The sequence below is a fragment of the Anoplophora glabripennis genome, unplaced genomic scaffold, assembly GCF_000390285.2.
Source record: "Anoplophora glabripennis isolate ALB-LARVAE unplaced genomic scaffold, Agla_2.0 scaffold11, whole genome shotgun sequence".
In the NCBI taxonomy this organism is placed as follows: Eukaryota; Metazoa; Arthropoda; class Insecta; order Coleoptera; family Cerambycidae; genus Anoplophora; species Anoplophora glabripennis.
In genome coordinates this window covers 111,474-132,540 of record NW_019416496.1, presented here as the reverse complement: position 1 = coordinate 132,540, position 21,067 = coordinate 111,474, and the positions used below count along the sequence as shown (strand labels likewise).

Genomic DNA, 21,067 nt, shown 5'->3' with positions numbered 1-21,067 from the left:
ATGGAAGAAAACCATGTAAATTTCATGGGGGCTCCTATCCCACGGAATCTTGGAAGTAGTCCAAGTGCACACATGGACTATTTTCAGGAATATCGTAACGAAAGTATATCGCGTATGCAGGTAAGTACTATTTGGTGATTTAAATACCAATTAATAATAAAGATAAAACTTTTATTTAGCAGTTTATAAAAAAATTAAAACAAATCAAGTTTAAAACTCATGTTTTTCTCAAAATTTACCTACAACCCCTAATCACGGTTTATTTTTAAAAGTAACAGTTGCTTAAAAAACCGGCCATGGAATTTTTGAAAGTCTGTTGAAATAATTTCAGTTTATTCTTAAGACTATCGAGTAACTGGATGTTGTGTTTTAAAATATTTAATTCAGTAAATTTGGTTTTGCAAGTCTCTATACTTTAGATGTGGTGTGTATAGATTTCTTGAAGGGCTTTGACAAATTTAATTATTTGCAAGATGGGTTAACTGACAATTTGATTCTTCTCAAAATTTAAATCTGACAATTTTATTGCAACGTCCGGTGTACCCCAAGGATCGAATTTAGGACCACTTACTTTTATTTTACTTATTAATGATTTAATCTCTGTCTCTAGTCTAATAATCTATATTTTGCTGACGACTGCTATTTTTTAATAACTGGTTTGGAGGGTTGTTTAATACAACAAAAACTGGCAGATCATGTAGACACCTGATCTGCAAAGAATCTGTTACATATTAATATAAATTAGTAAAGTGTAAGATTTACTAGAACTGCTAATATTTAACTACATGATGAATTATTGTCATATAGTGACAATATGCTTCACTGATTATATCAGTATAATCGTAAATACGGCCAATAAAGCTTTAAGTTTCATAATCAAATTCAAAATCACTTAAAGCTACTGCTTTGAACTGTTTCTATTTCTCATTACGTTGTTCCAAATTAAAATTTTTTAAGTTGTTATTTTCTTCCTTGGAGATATTAGATTGTTCTACCTATATCGTGTTTAGTTATTAGTGCCTTTTTTTTCTTATCTTTTTTGACATCTTAGCCCAAGAATTTTAACTGTTGGTAAGGAATCAAATGCTTCATGTCTATGAAGACAAAAATGAAAGTTTTTTCAATATCTAAAATCAGTTTATTTGTACCAACCATTTCTCTTAGATTATTTCACTAAATCGGAAACAGTTCTTTCAGATTAGAGATTGTATGATGATTTAATATAATTAATTGATCTTGCGTTATTAGCAAGTAAAATACCATTACTATTTGGTTTGAAGTGGGTAAATCATATATTATATATGTACCTATATTAAAAAGAGAATAGGACCTAACATGGATCCTTGAGGCACACCAGGCTCCATATTTCTTAATTCCGATCTGCAGCCATAATCCAAGTATTGTTTAGTATATTCAGAATCAAAGAGCGTAACTGACAAGATTTTTAGGAAAATTATTTGAATTAACCTTTGTACCTTACCTTAATACTCTTAAAATAATGTTCTTTATCCATAAGCTAATATTTTATTAAGTGCGAAACACAACTGAAGGCCTTTGTAGGGTCATAAAAACAAGCTTTAGTATAATTATCTTCAAAGAGTAGTTCATACATTATTACGAAAGCCACATTGAACCGACATAGAAAGAACTAATGTCAAAATAGAAATATTAAAGAGATTAAAAAATTTCAGCTAGTGGATATCAAAAAAATAAATAAATAAGGGCGTAGTTATGGTCCATTACTTTTAGGTGCCTAGCTACGAGTGGGGCGGATTAAATATATCCTATGCCCCGCATCCAGACGCATCTGTGTATAAGAAAACCATAGAGTACGCTAGACTTCCAAAGTCCCAGTTCAGCATGTTAGATGCAGCTCGACAACAAGAAGTTGACGACTTTTATCTAGTATGCCTCAGTAGTAGTTATATCCAATAAATTTATTCACTAAATTTTAAGGATCGGCCAAGGGGTTGGCTTTTAAAATTTATTTTTGCAAACACAGAATTGTCTCTAATAATGGTGTCCTTTTTTGTCAGCTTTGATGTTTAGTATAGTTTTATCAACCCCGTAACTGATCCTGATCTTGATGCACCACTTGTATCCCCGGGTATTCATTTTATAGGCTTGCCAGCTACATCGAGACCAGTATAAGGATTATTCAGGGACATTACACCCCCTAGATTACTTCAAATCCGATGAATATTCATACCAATGCCCCACCGACCCCACAAGGTAAATACACTTGGAATTATAAGATGAATCGTATTCAATATTAACATATTTGTCCCTATTTCAGCCAATACATAAAATGCCCAGAGTATTTCAGTAAATATAAGCACCCTCTTACCCTCCCAATAACCCTTGAAAGATCTTTACGAACCCCATCTTTGCCCAACAGGGCATTAACTGGTGTGTACAGTCCTACTAGCGATATCGCTTATAAAAGATAAGTGTGAAAGTGTTTGTTTATTGTTGGTCATTTATTGTTTTGTCACTTTGTAAGAATAAAAGAGTGGAATATCGTGTATTATCGCAAGAAGGTGAAGCAATATTTATTTAGATAAATAATACACTGTTAATGTTATGGAGTACTGTATATTTGAGATAATATAATTTTAATCTTAACTTAGTTGTTTAATTTTATATCCAAGGTAAATCACTAAATGATATTTATCATACAATGGTTACAATTACATTGGTAAACATTAACACCACAATGAAATATAAAGGAAAATATAATTTTACTTTATATTACTTATTACTTTTAAATGAATGACAATTTCATCTGAAAAGCTAATTGCGACGTAAGAATCAGTACAATTCGAATTTGTTTTGTGATTCATGAGATACTGGGTGTTTATTTGATCTATACATGGAAACAAAACGAATGTGGAAATTCAGACATTTTTCCAACTGCATGTACAAATTCAAGTTGACCAACACTTCCATTTGACGCCAAATCCATTTCTTCTAGCAACTGCAAAATTTAGCATTTTATAATAACAGGCATTTACAGGCCATTAACTTAATAAGCAAAATATGAAGTTCAATTAGTTTTTATTTAAAAGATTTTCTGAAAAATTGTACGAGTTTCTAGACATCAAAATGCTTTCTTACCAATTTCTATAAAGTTGTATTCATTTTTAAATTTTAAACTCAAAAATGTAATCATTGCAGGTTTGTATATATTTATTTCAGTGAGTTTATTTTCTTTGAATTTTTTTTTTCTGAAAAATATATAGGTTTAGATTTTGTAATTTTGTGGAAGTTAGACTTTCCAAATCCATATGAGCATTTTTAGGTCTATCGAATAAAAAATATTGAACTTCATTTGTTTTCCAATTATGTTAATCGACTCTTCATCCATAAACTAGAACACCCTGTATATTTATGAACAAATGTAATTACTTCTTATAGACTGTACCAAAACTAGATGTAGATTTAAACTTACAATTTTAATTATGCGCTTCTGATGTTCTATATCAATCTGTCCAGCACTACCAGTCAATCTATTTATGACTTCAATCAAATCGTCTTCGCCGACTGCATCATCATCATCAAAATCTTAAAATAAGCAATATTTAAAAACACATATTTTCAAATTAATTTATACATAAGTATAATCACTCAAATTTGATGTTTAATCGATTTATTCAACATATACATAAAATCCTTACCGTATATTCTAAAAGCCCACGCAGCTTTGACTTTTTCCGGACATTTGTCTGACATTACAGAGCACAAGTCTAACATGTCTTCGAAAGATAATTTGCCATCCTTATGTGACGAAAACACATTGAATATTCTATCTTTCAAGGGGTTAAACTAAAACGATGTTATATTTAATAATATACAGGTCAAAAAAAAACTGAGCACTTCGTAAAGTTACATCTTGGTACTTTACCTTCAACTGTGGAAAAATGTGTTCGACCACGTAGCAAGGAAATCGGTAGTGCAGATTTTGCAGGACACCCTTCTCATCTAGTGCGCTGAATATTTTATATAAACTGAAAATAAGTAATTACGATAAACGAATATAAAATGAGAGACAAATTTGTTTGTATACATTGCAATACTTACTTCAGTATCTCCGCCTTACTCAAATATGTTAGTATAGTATACTCTTCTAAAATATCTTCAGTTAGAACAGACAAAGAACTATTAGAAGACCCCATATTCCACTGGGAATACCGATAATTTACAGTTCAATGAAACTAATGCAGAAAATATTTACTCTACATCGGAGAAATGACAAAAAAGATAAGATAGTGTAATTAATCTAAATAATCTCTTAAAAGCTTTTACACAAAACTTTATATCCTTATTTGCCATGGAATTGTATATTTTGCATTTATTACTGATAAAATTAATTATGCCTTTAGTGCAGTATTGTTTGAACAGTCCATATTTAAATCTTAAGGATCAAGATTTATGATTTATTTAATATTATTTTTTTCAGTAATTCTATTCCAAAACGTGCATTTTTGATGTTTACTTCATTGTTTATTTGCACAAAATCTTTTTTGTTATTTTGATAATTGTTTATCTCTAGTAAAGTTTTAAGCTTGATGGATTAGACAATTTTGAGGGAGATACCACGTTCCTTTTTAGACGAAATTGGAGATTAAGTGCTCTGATTGGTATTTATATTTAGCGGTGCATGGTGTGAAATTATTGACCCGTAGTATTCTGGTCCTTGATTTTTACGTATGAGTAAAAGATTCAGTACAGAAAATAATGATGATGTCTAAAGAATTTTATAGTTTTTATCAAATCAACCTTCAATTTCAAATTTTTTAAATCTATCTGGAAACCTGGAAATAGCAGGGAATTTGGAAACAATGAAAATAATTTCAAATGAGACAAAGGCCTAGAATTACTTTGAATTTGAACAACATACGTAAAAAATCAGGGATTAGATCATCACAGATCAATAACTTTGAACTAATCATCAAAATAATAAAAACAAGTCACAATGGTAGCGTAGTACGAGCATGCGGTGCAAGCATTTCTCGGCCAGACTTCCTATTCTCGTCCGGATTCGATCCCTGGCAATGTCGATGGATAATGGCTGTTTGGTCGCGTTTTTTCAAGTGTAGCCCTCTTCCGCACAGCCTTTGGCTTTCAAAGTCAAACAACTTTAAATTAATCTGGAAATTTTTAGTTGCATTTGCAATATTACCGAAAAACTGACATTCGTGAGAAGGATTTTCATTTAGATTTTATAAAAAATAGCAATATTACTTCAGCTTGTGGACTTCTGCGAACATTAACACACACCGTACATGTAAGTTCCAAAGAAGCTTTGTGGTTACGACAGCCTCGCGTGGCTTTCCCAAAATTGTTAAATCCCCATTTATTCCACACGCCCGACTTTACACCCACCATTAAACACGGCATACAGAACAGTTTTTTTTAATAAACACTTCCACACAACCACTTATGCTCCAAATACCATTCATTCCGAAACTTTCGAACGTACACGTTGTCTTTTGACTTCTCCTTTCTTCCATATCGAGAGAATAAGGCACAGGTCCCTCGCAATTAAAAAAATCCTTTTTGTCCTCAATTTTCCATAAGGAAAATGGCGTTTCCAATAAATACATACTGGATCATACATAGGAAACATTTCTACAATTATTATACAACAGAAATATTAACTAAGAACAGTTATAATTGTTTATAATCGTGTACTGGGCGACGCGTATCGTATAAACTGTTAATGGCAGGCGATGGGTGATAACAATGCTGCTTCAATATCCGCGTCTCTCGTTCCCCCACGCTGTAATTTTCTTCCATGTTGACCACCTTGTTGCCATGGCAACCGCTGTAAACAACGCTTTGAAGAGAAGCGGAATTCCGACTGTTTCGATCTGCGTCACTTGCGTATACTAAACGTTATACGGTATGAGGTTCATGTTCGCACTCAACAATGTTTTTTTAGAAGGCGTTCACTGCGTAACTATTCTGTTTATTTCTGCATATTAAACAAACACAATACATTTTCAATATGGAATTATACCTAAATTATAATATTTATATAAAATTAAAAATAATTTTAAATTGCACAACCAAACGGAAATTTTAGGTGAAGCGGTGTATCGCTTGCGTCACCTGGCGAGCCACCACTGGTTAAAATAAATTCCTAATGTTTCTGTTTTTACACGTTTTTAAAATATACAAATGTGAGAAGGATATTTAAAGAGTAAATAAATCGAGGTGTGGAAATTCCATTGACAGAAATATTTTTTTCTAATATCTGCCGACTTACCACATTGATATGATGAAAACTTTTTGAAACTGCTGACTCCATCATATCAGCCACTGCCGACATACACAAACACACTATCCTTACTCAGAATTTCAGAAAACAAAAATAAAAATCTAGAAAAGTAAATGATTTCACAGAAACATTCGTTCACTATTATTTTTCAATAAAAAAACATGTTTCTGTGATAGAAACACAGAATTGATAATTAGCTAAAGATGAAATAGCAATTCTTCTGTTTACTAAAGAAAAACGGGACAAAAAAGCAACACACCATTTGCGGTCACAACTATTCACCTCTTTTTATGTAGTGTGTAAGCCGTAAATGGTTCCAGAGGTTCTCAATAAGTTTTTAAATTTTGTTATTTATTTTAAGTTTAAGTATTTAAGTGCTGTTTTGTAATTTTAACAATTTTGATTATTGAAAATGCTTATTATTAACGCCATTCTACCATTAAAAAATTCTCTCCAGCACCCTGTACGGTAGAAAAATATGTTGAAATACCAATTATTTATTTTTTCAATGCGATATGTGACTGATGTCGCCTCTGAATTGTCAAAAAAAATAGTTTTTATCTCATTTTCGCGTTTTCAGCTCGAAAATTATTTAACCATTGACATCTACCGCAGAAACCTACAAAACGAGCCGATGAATTGTCAATAAAACATTATAAAAATTAAAATATTTATTACTCAACAACCAGATGACTACAGTATATACATACACAAGGAGTCTTAAAGTCACTGTTTAAAATAAATTATAAAAAGACCCAAAGTAAAAAATCAGAACACTTTATTTTCCAGATATTAATCTAAATATGTCAGAATTTAAAATCAATGTGCATCGGTATTGCACGTGACGGAAATAAAATCATACCAAGACTAGAAATTTTGAAAATTCACCACAGTTTTTCATTGATTAAAATTTTTACCTGTAATTACAACAAATGTTTTCAAACATACCTTTTTTTAATACAGAAATATTATTAAATGATGCAATACAACAGTATATATCGAAATGAGTTTATTTGCACTAACTTACTAAACGTACCCATAATTTATCTGTTATCATCCCCAAAATTAATAACCTTGCGAATACGATCTATCCTATTTTCCGTCCCAATTTTAGGTTTAACCTGCTGTTCTACCTTCTTCCTATCGACACTTTCTCGGGTATTAAACTGAGCTCGTGCACTACTTTCCTTACTCGACACTTCAGAACTCTTTTTCTCATTTAAGTCGCCGGGACCTATATAGCCCTGAGGTTTGGCATTTCTCGCTCTGCTCCTCAGGTGTTCGCTGATAATTTCGTCCACCGATTTACCTTTGATGACCGCATAAACGTGGAAACGGGCGATCCTCAGCATTTTCTCGGTGGTGCCACATTCTTTAGGTCCGCTGCTCGCTAAGCTTGGAAGAAACCGTCTTGTCACGCGAGCTAAGACAGACGCAAATATTTTGAATTGGGGGTGGTTTGGAGTGATGTCTTGTGAACGGAGGGCCTCGTATACCGCCCACTGGAGTTTCTGAAAATTGGACGTTGGATATGAAAAACTGATTAATACAGGATACTAATGTCCAGAAATTATGCACCAAAATTTTACGGGGCAATTTTGCTAAAAAAAAGTTACAGGTTCGTGACAATTTTTAAAAACTCTGTATTAACGATCTCAAAGTTATGCTTTTTAAAATTAATGTTTTGATAATAATTTTTTTCTTTTTCATTTCATTTTTTCAAATTTTGTGCACTAGTCGTAACAAAAATCATCTAAATATTAAAGTCCCAAAGGGCATAATTATAGCTTTTATTAGCTAGAAAATTGATCGTAAGTTTTTTATTTGCAGGTTTCCAGATGTTGATTTTTCATCTAAAAAGTGCATGTTTTTCAACCATTTTTGATAAATAACTCGAAAACCTTGCGTTTTATCGAAAACCCCATATAAAACAAAAATAAAGCTTTTGAAATAACGAATCTATTCATTTTTTGTTGATTACCGTAGATGTAATAATATCCGAGTTATCCCTCTCTAAAGATGATTGTTTATTTTTCGGAAAGTAAAATCGAACCTTTTACTGTAAAATAATGGCGAAAGAACTAATTTTTCGAAGAAAATGAATATAACTTTTTTTAAAGTGCTTGGAAAGATCTTTAAAATGATTTCTGAAAAAATTTTGTAGTTCAAAAACTCGCGGAGTTATGATGAAAATAAAATGGTTATCGCATTTTTTCGGAGAAAAAATCAAAAATAAAATCTATGGCTGAAGCATAAAAAAAGAAACTAAGCATAATCCATGTACAGTTGACTTTATTTAGGTGCTAATAATAGGCTGTACAAGTTTGACCGGTTTAGAATGCCTAAATTTAAAAAAAAGTTCGAAATAATGAAACAAACATTTTTTTAATTTTAAATAAAATTTCCTTTTTTTCAAAATAACTCAAAAACTAAATAAGATACGTGAAAATGCAAGAGTTCAAAATTAAAGGTCTTTTTTTTATAATATTTTTGCTCTTAATTTTTCTCTAGAGTAAAAATTAACTGAGATATTACGTTTTTTAGTTTGCATTTGAGTGTAAGGACTACCCTCTTTGAGCCCTTAAAACCTAAAAATCTCGAATATGAAGAGTTCAAGATCCTTCAACTTTAAAGGTTGATTTGTAGCTCTTGCAATTCCCTGCAAATTGCTTTTTGGAGCGATGAAAAATATTAAAAATTAAAAAAGTTATTGTGAAAAAATGAATTGGTAATGATAGCATGATAATCCAACTTATTGAGGATGGATTAAAAATGAAAATTCTCTCCAGCCAATCAAAATGTTCAACAAGCCTGCATCCGAAGAACTTAAAAATGATATTTTGCAATTGCAAAAAAGGATGCGGTGCGACTTGCAGCTGCCGCAAAGTTGGACTCTATTGTAACGCGGCATGCGAAACATGTTCTGGGAACAATTGCCAAAATTGTCCTCCAATCAAGGACCAAACAGAGGAAGTCGACAATGATGATAGTTCTTTAGATGATATATAAATTTTTGATAATAAAGTATAATTGTATAATTTTCCCTTTCACTAATTACATAATTTAAGTTTGGAGTTTTAAGTAATCTCGTCGCATTTAGTAATGTATCGTTGAGTGTTTTGAAGCAGGTAAAAATTCTTCAATTCCTCATTAAGGGTTGTTTTTAAGGGTTGAAATGTTGCAATGAATTATCAGTAATAATATAAACAGCGATGAGTCTTTCATTCATTATAAATGCTATGAAGATGCGAAAAAAATTTTTTGCTTTATTTTCTGCAATAAGGGTGATTTTTAAGGGTTGAAACGTTGCAATAAATCATGTATTATTTCATAAACTGTAAAAAATATACAATTCTTCATTATTGCTCCGTCAAAACATTTCAGAGCCGCGAAAACTAATTTTAGTTTTTTTTTCATCATAAAGGGTGAATTTTAAGGGTTGAAATGTTGCTACAAATCAAAAATTATTATTCAAAACATAAAAGAATGCTTATTCTATTGACATAACACTTAAATCTATGGTTTTTACGTTTTTGCAAGAAGGGGTAGTTTTCACCCCCTAAAAACAATAAGCACACATTATGGATATGCAATTTTTGTAAAGGAGAGTGAAATGAGCTTACTCATTAATTTTCATGAATATTGGTGCGTGTGTCAAGAATTCGGAGGTTTCTACCATTCTATCTATACTGGACTAGTTGAGAATTATGACAAATGGAAGAGTTTTTACAAATATTATTGCACTTGTAACACTTTTTATTGGTGTTATACCCTCAAAACTGGAATAACCTAACCATATAAGTCTCAATCAACAGGAAAAAATTTCACACACTAGATTTAAAACAACTGAAGTATACCCTAAAAGTGGCTTAGTTTACTCAATTTTATTGAATTTATGTCATTTCACTTCCCTGAACATTACTTTTAATACCATTTGTTTAGAGTTTAGTAAAGAATTCTATAGAATGTCCATATTCTCATGAAACAATAAATGTCTTAAGAGATTTGGAAGAATAAATGTGTTGCAAAATCACCGCATTCTACTTACAACAATTTTAATAATTATTGTTCATCGTGTGGTATCAATGTTTGATCATTGAAGGAAATATATAAAACATTAATAGAACATAATAATGATAAAAAATTTCGCATGACTGTTTATAGTACAGATATCATATTATTAATTTGAGTTTTGAGGGTAGGATGCACAGTGGTAAGGTAGTGAAGTGGGGACGGAGCCTCTGTGTAGGCAACAGGTAACCGCTGCCTGCATTTCAATCTCATTCTACTCCAGTCGAATTAGATCATAAAACCTGAAAACTTGGAAAAATTATTAATAGACATTTTAGTGAACTTTATGACGGCAAAGGGTATGTAGAATGATACTATCAAAAAAATAAGTCGAAAAGAAGTGACATGAAGTTGGCAAATTGCAAATAAATGGCAAATTTGTGTGTTTTACATTTTTTTTATTGCCCACGAAAATCTAGACGACCTATCAGAATATTAGTTATTTTATGTTGTAGGCAATTAAATTACCTACAGTTTAAGGTATCTAAAATCATATTTCACTAATTTGTTAACTGTAAAATAAAAGTCGAACGAGGAAATATAAGTTTTCGAAAAGCGATGGATATTGATGAAAATAGAAAAGACAGTCAATCCAATGACCAACACGTGTGCCAAGCGCCGATTCCATTGACCATAGATTGTTGCTCCAGCTAATTGTTAATTAATTTGGGTGGTTTTTTTTTTGGAACTAATTGTTTAATTATAAACGTTAATTTTAGAACTTAATATCGTAGATATAGGTCTAATTAATTCAAAGACACGTATCCAAACAGAAAAATTTCAAAAAGTTGAAATTAATTTGCCCTTTGCAACTAACAAAATAGGACGTGCAAATCAGCGTTATAAACAAATTGTCCCAGGGTCAGGCAAAAGCCGCTCGGGGATTTGCTCTTTTTGCATTAAATAGAGCTTATTTTTACGGTTATTTAAAAAAACAGAGGAATCACCTAGGCTTCTTTGTTCCTAAGGTAACTTTTTTTTTAATGTTATTTGTTAATTAATTATTGGCCGTATCGGACAGGTATTTTAAAGACAATTAAAGAAAGGGTTAAACTTTTACATTGATAGTTCACAGTGGCGGCGTGTGAACATTGATTGAATGTGTTCTGCTTAGGGTTGTTACATTTGTTGAGTTGAATTCCGGGATATTAAGTGCCTGGAGTCTCCAAACGGCGCCGCAGGCGAAAATTTTCAAGGTCACGCATTTTCCTGGCACTTCTGAATTTCAAGGAACAATCCATTTATACAAAAATACAGATTTTCACAAGAACGATTTTTGAAATTGATACCTTTTTGAAATATCTATTCACGAATTACCTACTGACTGATAAATAAATTGGAATAAACTAAATATATTTTATTAAATTATTGAATGTTGTTTATAAACAAAAAAATCATTTGTGAAGTTTACCAACGATTCAACGAATTTTAATTTTCCTCGTCGTGTTATGATTTTTTCTTTATCTTTCTTTATACAATGTACATATATTATATTCTGGGAGTTATATGTGCAAATCCGGAATCCGGGACCATACAGCTAATTCCCGGTACAATCACAGAAATTCCCGGTCATGCCCATGTGGATAGATGTTCTTTTAATATGTTGTAAAGATATGCACTAAAATTTGAGTCCACGAAACACATCAGGGTTGTCCGAATTTTCTGTCTCCTGTCTCGCCGTGTCCACGAAGTGCTAATTCGCAAGCTCCGCAAAATTTTATGCAATCTATGATTTTAGATAATACATAACGATTTTCCGTTACCTGTTCATTCTGTTTCCGTATATTATCCCAATATGCAGAATCTAACTGACTTCTTATGTTTATTTACCTAATGACTTAAATGACTTAAATCTTTCACACCGTATATTGTCCATGCTTTATCCCCACCGAAAAGTAAGCACGGAAAACAAAACAGTGTATTTTTTACATCACACCCACACACCCACTCTGCTTTTGAGTATACATTGTTAAATTGTCTTTTATAAGTTTTACTTCGGCTTGTTCCACTAACTTCAACATTTAATCGTGGTGTTGGCCCACCTAATTTTTTTATTTTTAGTTTATCCTTATAAGGCAGAGAACCAAATAAAGTTTTTGTAAAAACGAAACGCTATTCATTTTAATAACTACAATATCCGTAGACGCCTAAACGAAAATATTCACACGTGCCGCTCACAGAAATAAACCACCACACGCCACGTACAAAATATTACTGCATTTAGTGCATTTACTGCAGCAGTGGCTGTCATTGTTGCAGCCACATAAGCCCATTATGTTCGTGTACTGGGTCACGAGCCTGATTAGCCAATAAAAACAAAGGACGCATCTAACTGTTCGCTGCGCACACATTTTGTATATGAGGTTGCATATATTAAGGAGCGTAGCTCGCGTCGTAATAATTAATAATATAAGCTCCTAGATTTATTTTAGCGCGAGTACATTTGGATTCTTTAAATATTTTGTTGATATTTAATATGATTAAATACATAAAATTTTATGTGTTCTGCAGCTCCACAGCTCTTATGGTACAACCACCACTGATAGTTCATGTTATAAATGCGCTAGCAGCAGTAAAGGTAACGTTAGTGAACGGCCAGCACTCGGGAGGAGCTTGGCCCGCGCATGCGCATGAACGCCGTCCTCGTCGCGCGCCAGTTTTTTTACTGAATTTGAAACGTTCAAGTAAAAAATATCACTCGTTAACTTTGACTAATTGTTATTTTTTATTTAATACGCTCTATTCCATGCGAAAAGAGCGAATTCCCGAGCGGCTTTTGCCTGATCTTGGGACAATTTGTTTATAATGCCGTTTTGCATGTCCTACCTTATTAGTTGTAAAGGGCTATGTTTGGTTTTGTAGTAAATAAATTGACCTTAAAGTGGACTGTATATTTGTTAACAAATGTTACAATATGACAAGAAGCCTACTTTTTTCTACGTTATTACAAACACAAATCTTAAACTAAGGGAACTAAGAAGCGTTCTCCGTCCAGACTACTTAATTTCTACTTTATAAAATTTTTCTTTTTTGTGATACGTTTCTTTGAATCAATTGGAACCTATATTTATGCTTAACATCTAAAATTAACGTTTATTAAAAAATCAAGTGAAAGTAATTAACAAACAGCTGGAGCAATAATTTCAGGGTCAATTGAATTGGCGTTTGGCACACTTGTTGGTCATTGGATTGACTTGTCTTTTCCATAAATTCTAGCAACATCCATCGCTTTTTGCAGTAATAATGCGCAATTTATGAAAACTGATATTTCTGTGTTCGATCTTTATTTTGTAGTTAACAAATAGGTGAAAAGTAACTTCAGGTACCTTAAATTGTAGATAATTTAATTGCTTACAACATAAAATAACTAATATTCCAATAGGTTGTCTAGATTTTCGCAGGTAGTAAAAAAGTGAAAAAAAAAATGTAAATTTACAACTTATTTGCAATTTGTCAACATGGCATCACTTCTTTTGAGTGCCTTTTTTGACATTATAAAATAAATAAAATGTAATAAAATGTCTACTAATAATTTTTTCACATTCAAACTCTAATTCGACTGGAGTATTCGACATCAAGTCCACTCTATTTTTGATTTGCACATTTCACGGTTCAAGTGAAATTTATTCAATTGTATACCTTTTATCCTTTGCTTTTTATATGTAATGCCGGTCCACATCAAACCGACAAAGGAGAAACAAAACAGAAACTTTATGTTTTGCAACAAAGTTGCGACATTTCAGCGACTTTTTTGTCTCGGCTCTGTTTTGTCGCCGGATTCCCAAACAATTTTTATTCCCGTCGCTTGTTGGTAAATATGAAAGGGTTTCTGTTTTGTTTGCTTTATCGGGAACTGTGTCGATTCAGTGTGGACGGAGAAACAAAACTTAAAATATCGTTCGCGTGTACTCATGTTGTTGAATGTAATTACTGTGAAACGATGTCGGAAAAAACGAAGTGGACAGTGGATAACACTTGTAAATTAATACAGATGTATCGAGAAACCCCATTGTTATGGGACCCAACAAATAGTGACTATAAAAATCGTTATAAAAAGGCCGATGCTTTAAAGGAATTTGGACGATCTCTGAATTTGTCAGCGGAAGAAACTGAAAGGAAAATAAGAAATATCAACTCTCAATATCAAAGAAAAAGAAGGAACTATAAGCAGTGCAAGAAATCTGGCTCGGGACAAAAGTTTATACCAAAATCACCAAACACGAAATCGTTGTCTTATTCAGCATTACGAAAACGGTAACAAAACATGCTTCTAGTGAGGACTGCAAAGACAAAACTGACAACAAGAAGGTAAGGTAGTCGGATTTTTGTAATTTTTGATATTTATGGTACGTGTAGTTTGGACCTTGAATAAGAATTTTCCGAAGTAGTTCGACGCAACGTTCATAAATTACCGAGATAATCGATTTTGAAGTTTTACCTGACAGCTAAATCCACTAGATGTGACACATTTTTCAACTGGGAGCGTGGCCCAATTGGCAGCATTCGGTACTGAAAGTCACGAGATCGCTGGTTCGAGTCTGTCGCGACATTTTTTTTTTTTTTTTCAAAACGCACCATATGGTTTTTTATTATTTTTTTCATCTCGAAAATTATGAACAAACAAAATATTATAATAAATACTTATGTATATGTAGGAATATTCTTCAATTTCATTAAAATACACAATTGGTTGATAAACAATATTTATTATGAATTAACAATAAAGTTTCTTTAAAAAAAAACAAATGAGGTCAGGTAGGTTTTTTATTTTATTTTTAGTATTTGACATTTTACGCAGTGTGATATAAGCCAGAATGATCATTATCATAGAAACATGGGAAGCAGAAATTTTTTAAGCATCTAGCATGTCGTGTAAATGTTGTTTTTACACGCGCATTTTGTTTTCAAAATATCGACGTTGAAGCAAATTTCGTTAACATTTTGAAAGATTGTTCTTTCATCATACAGTTTCGATGCTTCTCTACGCGTTGTGGAATTTACCGAAACATCCTACCTGACCACGTTTGTTTTTTTTAATGAAATCTTATTGTTAATTCATAATAAATATTGTTTATCAACCAATTGTGCATTTTAATTAAATATTTGAAGAATATTCCTACAAATACATAAGTATTTATTATAATATTTCGTTTGTTCATAATTTTCGAGATGAAAAAAATAATAAAAAACTATATGGTNTCATTTTAAATACTTGGGATGTGTAATTGATGAAAATTTGTCCTTTTCAGAACATTACAAATTTATTACAAGTAAATTTGCCAAAAAAAGTAATATATTAGGGCGTATGTCACGAGACCTAAGTTGCTGGGCTAAGTTCACTATTTACAAAACAATCATTGCTCCACACTTATATTTCTGTTCCACGATATTGTTTTTAATGAATAATACCCAATTAGACACTCTACAGAAAAAACAGAATAAAATATTACGTATGATTTTAGGATGTAATAAGTATACCAGGATAAGTGATATGCTGAATGCAACCAATATTTTAAGTGTGAGGCAAACTATAACATATAACACTTTGATATTTATTTATAAAATGCTGCATAAATTGGTACCTGAACATCTTCTCCAAAACTGTAAATTTGTCAGAGATATACATGAGCATAATACGCGTACACGGAACAACTTTTATTTAAATAGGGTTTCTACCAACTTTAGTCAGAATAGCTTATTTTATAGAGGATTAAAACAATATAACGAACTACCTGAAAGTATTAGGGCTGCAAATAAGCTATCACAATTTAAAGAAGCATGCAGAATATATATAAGGCAAAAAATTGATGTATAGTTTATAGGTGTATAGATATGTGTGCTAGTTGAAGAAGTAAATGTATTAAAGTTTGTGTTCTTTTGTGTATATTTGTATATGTGCTAGCCAATGGCTAATAATAAAGATTATTATTATTATTATGGAGGTTGCATTGTATTCTGGGATCTCGAACTCCCATGTTGGAACGTAATCACAGGAACTTCTACTCAAACTTGTAGCACTATTTTTATAAGTAAAATCATCCCCTAAATTATTTTACACCCTTACCTTTTTATGTACGGCGCTCAACTCTCCAGAAGGTCCCACCTGGGACTTGTTCAGGGATATACTCATTTCACTCTTGGCCCTGCTGAATTTTGTACCCACCTCGGACTCCGAAGGACGGATATCAACCGACACGCTTCTAGCCAGTTTTGAGGGAGGCGCATCGTCGCAATCCGTCCGCTTCCGTTTCCTCTCGACACCTAAATCTAGACGGCGTTTGAAGGGGGACCTTTTGAAAGGGGAGTTCTTCAACGGTGACCTTTTACTAGGGGATATAAACAAGGCCCTCTTTGTGCCTGGTTTCTTCAATTCATTTTCGAATGTAGACAAGCCGGACGTACCTACGATTTAACGTAATGAATAAATGGTACAGGATTTATTTGTATCTTCTTACTAGGTTGGAAAAAACTAAGTTTTTTATCATGATCGGGACTTCGAAACAGTGCACGCTTCGAAGAAAATACAGCTTTGTCTGACGATGTGGTTGGTACGGTTTTTTCAATTTCTCCAGCTAATTCACGAAACCGCATGGCCAGCTTCTTCTTGGCTGAGCTGCTAGGGGTACGGGACTTCAGCCTTGGACTTTTACTGGGAGTTTTCCTTGGTGTCCTTCTAAAGTTCTTCCTGGGGCTCTTCCGTGGACTCCTCCGTCGATTCAACAGGTCCAGTTTTCTAAAATGAGTATTTTTTTAAAGTAACAATATGTTTACCAAAATAGAGTTTGACCGATCGCAGTAGTCTGACGGAAAGCCATGATCATAATGCTATTCTGCTTGATGGTTATAGTCGCAGTAGAGGCGTAATACAATATTTATCACCGAGATATTTAGGGTTGACTCTCAAAACTTAAAAATAAAAATTATTTTTATAATTAATCTTAAAGTCTAACCTTTGAATTAACTTTTTTTTTAATTAAGTACACTTTTTTAGTACTTTTTTTCATCATTATCATACCCTACCGCTGGACAAGCTAGTGTGACCTCAAACAACTGCGTAAATTAGTTGCAGTACTTACACACAGCAATTTTAGTTGTATACAGGGTGTTTCTTAAGTAGAGGTCAAAAATCCGGGGAAGTACTCTGTCGCCAAAAAAAAGGGTTTTTACATAATAATATTTTAATATCAAATAGGTCATCATATGCACCATTATATTATCTGCACTTTTCGTTTCTTTACATTTTTTTATATTCCAAACCAGAAAACAACAAAATTGATTTTTGAAAATTATGTGTTTATTCCCGACAGTTGACTGCGATCGGACCGACTCGATACGAATAAGTAGAATTGCGATCGCGAAGTGCTTCGAACTTTTATTTATTTAAAAATTAATTATAAAACTTACTTTGCGTCAACCAGGATTTGTCTAGCTCGTGAACCCATGAGGGAAGACGGCCCTCCTTGTAAATTAGCACTAGAGAAAGTAATTCTCCTCCTAGCAAGGTGACTCAATCGCCTACCAGGTGACTTTACAGCCCAACGTTGCTTTGTCTGCTTGCGCTTTGTAGGGCTTATGAAGTTCGTTTCAAACACGGTGCACGTTGACTGCGTTTCAGCGCCGACATATCTCTGCCCGTACTTTAAACACAATTCTTCGAACTCCTCAGACAGCTTACTTCGATTGTGACTTAAAAAAAATCAAGGTTTATAAAACTTATTTACAAAATAAATGGCGATTGAAAAAAATTAGTCAAAACCGATTTGGAAACAAATTCAAGCGTGTCAGTAATACTTTAACATTTAAATACTCACTGCAAACCATGGTACCGTTGCTGAAGAATTTGTGGGAAATCTAAATCAACACAGTCCTTATTTCCCGTAACAAGCAATGACTTCGATTGTCCCTCACAATTGCTGTCATTGCTGGTATCTAGCTGGTCATTATTCGTCTCAGTATTAAATTTTCCACCAACTCTGTCATTTACCCAAAAATACTGCTTATTAGTCTCGAGTCTATTCAACATTTCATTGACTGAGAGTTGCACTACAGTAACGCTGTGTGGAGGTAAAACGCCCTTCAAGCTATTCTGGGCTCTTTTAAGAATCCTCTGGTCTTTTTTAATAATATATTTCTCCTCTGCAATGTAATTCAGAGGTGGAAGTTCCTTTGTGACTTCGTGTGGCAAGTCATCGTGTTCAAATAAATCTGGACTGATATTTGGATCAACAGGATTCTCAAATTTCTTTGTTGGTGTATTAATAAATGGTGGCTTTTGTTGGTGCTCTAAATATATAAAAGTACATACGTATATTAAATTATAGTTGAAGAACATGAATGATAAATTGCTTAATTCAACAGACAGTGTAAAATCATACACATGAAATAACTGACTTACCCAATAATTTTTGTTTAGGCTCATTAAATCCTTTCTTTTCTGGTGAAACAAAGACAGGACAATATTCAGAATCTTCTTGCTCAAGAACTATTTTTTCCAAATCCAATTCTTTTCTCAAAATTAATTCTTTTTTTGGACTTTCACTGTTATCAAAGTTGCCTGCCCCTTTAAGTTCATTTTCAATATTAACAGTTTTCTCTATTACAGAATCCTTATCAAAATTTATGCTATTTTCTGGATTATCACTACAGGTCAAATCATTTTCCTCAGTCTCATTTTCCATAACAAGGTTTGGCGTTGAACTTTTTTCCACTGTGATAGTCTTGTCCAAACTTATATCATTTCTTTGAGGAGAAAAGTGTTTTTCCGGGCTAATACTTTGATATTTTCTTTTAACACTATATACATTTTCTTTATCATTTTTTGAAAATATAAGAGTTAACCTTTTTTTTTCATTATTTTTTGTATTACTCGTATTTGTTATATTTTTTAGAGCTGAACAATTTTCATCTTCCTCATATTGATCAGTATGTTGTGAAAAAGAAGTTATATTATTTCCATATTCACAAGAATAATTCTGTCCAATTTCAGATTGTATACAGTTATGGAATTGAGCATTTCTTTGACTAATTAAACTAACAGTATCACTAATATTTAAATGGCAATTAATGTCACTGCAGCGTAAGTTATTATCTCTAACAGCATAATTCACATTTTCTATTATAATCTGCTTTGAACAGTGTATTTCTAAGGACGTGTTTGAATCGGAATCGTCAAACCCACTAAAAGTTGTTCTTTGACTTAAGACTGAAGTGGACAAAACTGTGTCAGGAGATGGGAATAAATTTCTAGATTCAACAGAATTATCTCTTCCAAAATCTGTGCTCAATTTTGTAGTTTTCTCATCTGCATTATTTTCTATTTCCACATTTTTTGACTTGACACTCACTTCTGGCTTTTCCAAAAGGGCATCTTCACTTAAATATATAGGTCTGGTGGAAGGAGGATTAGGTATGCTTTCACCTAGGTGTTCTGAAGAAGAATCCGAGTTAGATTCTTGATGATGGGACATGTAGCCACTGTCATAGTCCACCGTTATGTGGAAATTGTAGTGCTTAGAAAATGAAATTTCCATTGTCCTTCCAGATACTGGAGTACTTGTCACTATTTCTATATCACGTTCCACACCTGTGATCAGACGATTCAATATCCCGTTTATTACACGACTTTTTTTGGCGGCATCAATACTGAAGCCATAGAATGCCAAATTTTGATCTTTCATAATAAATTTAAGTGAAAGTCATGTTGAAAAGCTTAATGTACTTTTAGTTAATAACTAATTAATCCAAAATATAATTAAGTTAATGATACAATCAATATTATCTTTTATAAAATATGTAAACAAATCAAAATAGGTGACACGACACATCACAAACGGTCACTTATTACTTTTTCGACATTTCGTTTTCGATCACCACAAGCATGGAGACTAGACTACTAGGAGTATAGTCTCCATGACCACAAGGCAAGGAAGGGAAGGATCAAGAGTCAAGACAGATCAAGACCATGAATCGCTAATTATCAGTGATCAGTGATCCTACTCACCTAAGTCTATGACCTAAGTGATCACACCACACTAGACCAGACAACCACAAAACATGCATCACTGTATATGCTTCTTAGATTAATATATTCTAAGGAAACTAGGTAACATACACAAGATCTTTATATCTTGATCTTGATACGATATAAATAAATATAATGTAATTTTACGATTATATTTCATGGTTCCATGCTAGATGCTAAAGTATTTAATTTTGAAGCAGGGAGACTATTAGAGCATATACTACTAGAGACAGCGTCCCAGTCCCAGTGGCACAGAGTGTAGCGGAGGTTGTAGAGAGAGAGAGATAGGTACTCGCGCGCCATTATTCTATGGCTAGAAATTGGCCTCAATGATTTGGGATCGAGGGGGATTATCCCTCTTTATCCTGCCTCATCTCGTGTAGGCCTGGACAGCCTTCGTAGGTGGGCCCCATCCGTCGTCTACCCCGACCGCAAATGCGGCCGGTGTAGGCGCTTTGTGGGACCTCCTTTTGTCCTGGCTGGGCCCCGCCGGCTAGGGCCCTTTCTTCTGGCGCTCTTCTTGCTTCGCCGGCTCGTCTGTGTAAACCCCGGGGGTAGTGTCATGTTTATGTGTGGTATGGTTGGGTAGGGTAGTGCGGCTATGCAGCCTGGGATGCGCTTTGCTAAGGTGGCCCTTAGGCTAGCGCGGGAGGGGAGGGGTAAGGAGGGTATGGGGGGTGTGTATGTGTGTG

At 33.1% G+C, this 21,067-nt stretch overlaps 3 protein-coding genes across 3 annotated transcripts; 1 reads left to right on the top strand and 2 right to left on the bottom strand.

Annotated features, from left to right (window-relative positions):
* LOC108907644 (UPF0573 protein C2orf70 homolog B-like) lies at positions 1–2,467 on the top strand. The gene is made up of 4 exons (XM_018711403.1): positions 1–120; positions 1,750–1,905; positions 2,123–2,232; positions 2,297–2,467. Exons 1-4 carry the CDS (start codon positions 1–3, stop codon positions 2,448–2,450), a joined length of 540 nt encoding a protein of 179 aa, XP_018566919.1. The 3' UTR covers positions 2,451–2,467.
* A 295-nt stretch (positions 2,468–2,762) lies between these two features.
* LOC108907857 (calcium and integrin-binding protein 1) lies at positions 2,763–4,251 on the bottom strand. Its single transcript, XM_018711685.2, has 5 exons — positions 4,081–4,251; positions 3,905–4,007; positions 3,678–3,825; positions 3,452–3,564; positions 2,763–2,977 (listed from the first exon to the last, which is right to left on the bottom strand). Exons 1-5 carry the CDS (start codon positions 4,173–4,175, stop codon positions 2,867–2,869), a joined length of 570 nt encoding a protein of 189 aa, XP_018567201.1. The 5' UTR covers positions 4,176–4,251; the 3' UTR covers positions 2,763–2,866.
* Positions 4,252–6,941: 2,690 nt separating this feature from the next.
* On the bottom strand, positions 6,942–20,228 carry LOC108908162. Its single transcript, XM_018712098.1, has 6 exons — positions 18,750–20,228; positions 18,166–18,637; positions 17,759–18,040; positions 16,810–17,087; positions 16,419–16,756; positions 6,942–7,794 (listed from the first exon to the last, which is right to left on the bottom strand). Exons 1-6 carry the CDS (start codon positions 20,029–20,031, stop codon positions 7,327–7,329), a joined length of 3,120 nt encoding a protein of 1,039 aa, XP_018567614.1. The 5' UTR covers positions 20,032–20,228; the 3' UTR covers positions 6,942–7,326.
* Between the last annotated feature and the right edge of the window lie 839 nt (positions 20,229–21,067).

Excerpts from the sequence above, each read along its gene's own strand:
- LOC108907644 (XM_018711403.1), top strand. The coding sequence starts at position 1 with ATGGAAGAAAACCATGTAAATTTCATGGGGGCTCCTATCCCACGGAAT. Across the intron at positions 121-1,749 it reads AAAGTATATCGCGTATGCAG|GTGCCTAGCTACGAGTGGGG; the intron begins GTAAGTACTATT and ends CATTACTTTTAG. Across the intron at positions 2,233-2,296 it reads TGCCCCACCGACCCCACAAG|CCAATACATAAAATGCCCAG; the intron begins GTAAATACACTT and ends TCCCTATTTCAG.
- LOC108907857 (XM_018711685.2), bottom strand. The coding sequence starts at position 4,175 with ATGGGGTCTTCTAATAGTTCTTTGTCTGTTCTAACTGAAGATATTTTA. Across the intron at positions 4,008-4,080 it reads AGTAAGGCGGAGATACTGAA|TTTATATAAAATATTCAGCG; the intron begins GTAAGTATTGCA and ends ACTTATTTTCAG. Across the intron at positions 3,565-3,677 it reads GTGGGCTTTTAGAATATACG|ATTTTGATGATGATGATGCA; the intron begins GTAAGGATTTTA and ends GCTTATTTTAAG.
- LOC108908162 (XM_018712098.1), bottom strand. The coding sequence starts at position 20,031 with ATGAAAGATCAAAATTTGGCATTCTATGGCTTCAGTATTGATGCCGCC. Across the intron at positions 18,638-18,749 it reads GCCTAAACAAAAATTATTGG|AGCACCAACAAAAGCCACCA; the intron begins GTAAGTCAGTTA and ends TTATATATTTAG. Across the intron at positions 18,041-18,165 it reads CAACGGTACCATGGTTTGCA|TCACAATCGAAGTAAGCTGT; the intron begins GTGAGTATTTAA and ends ATTTTTTTTAAG.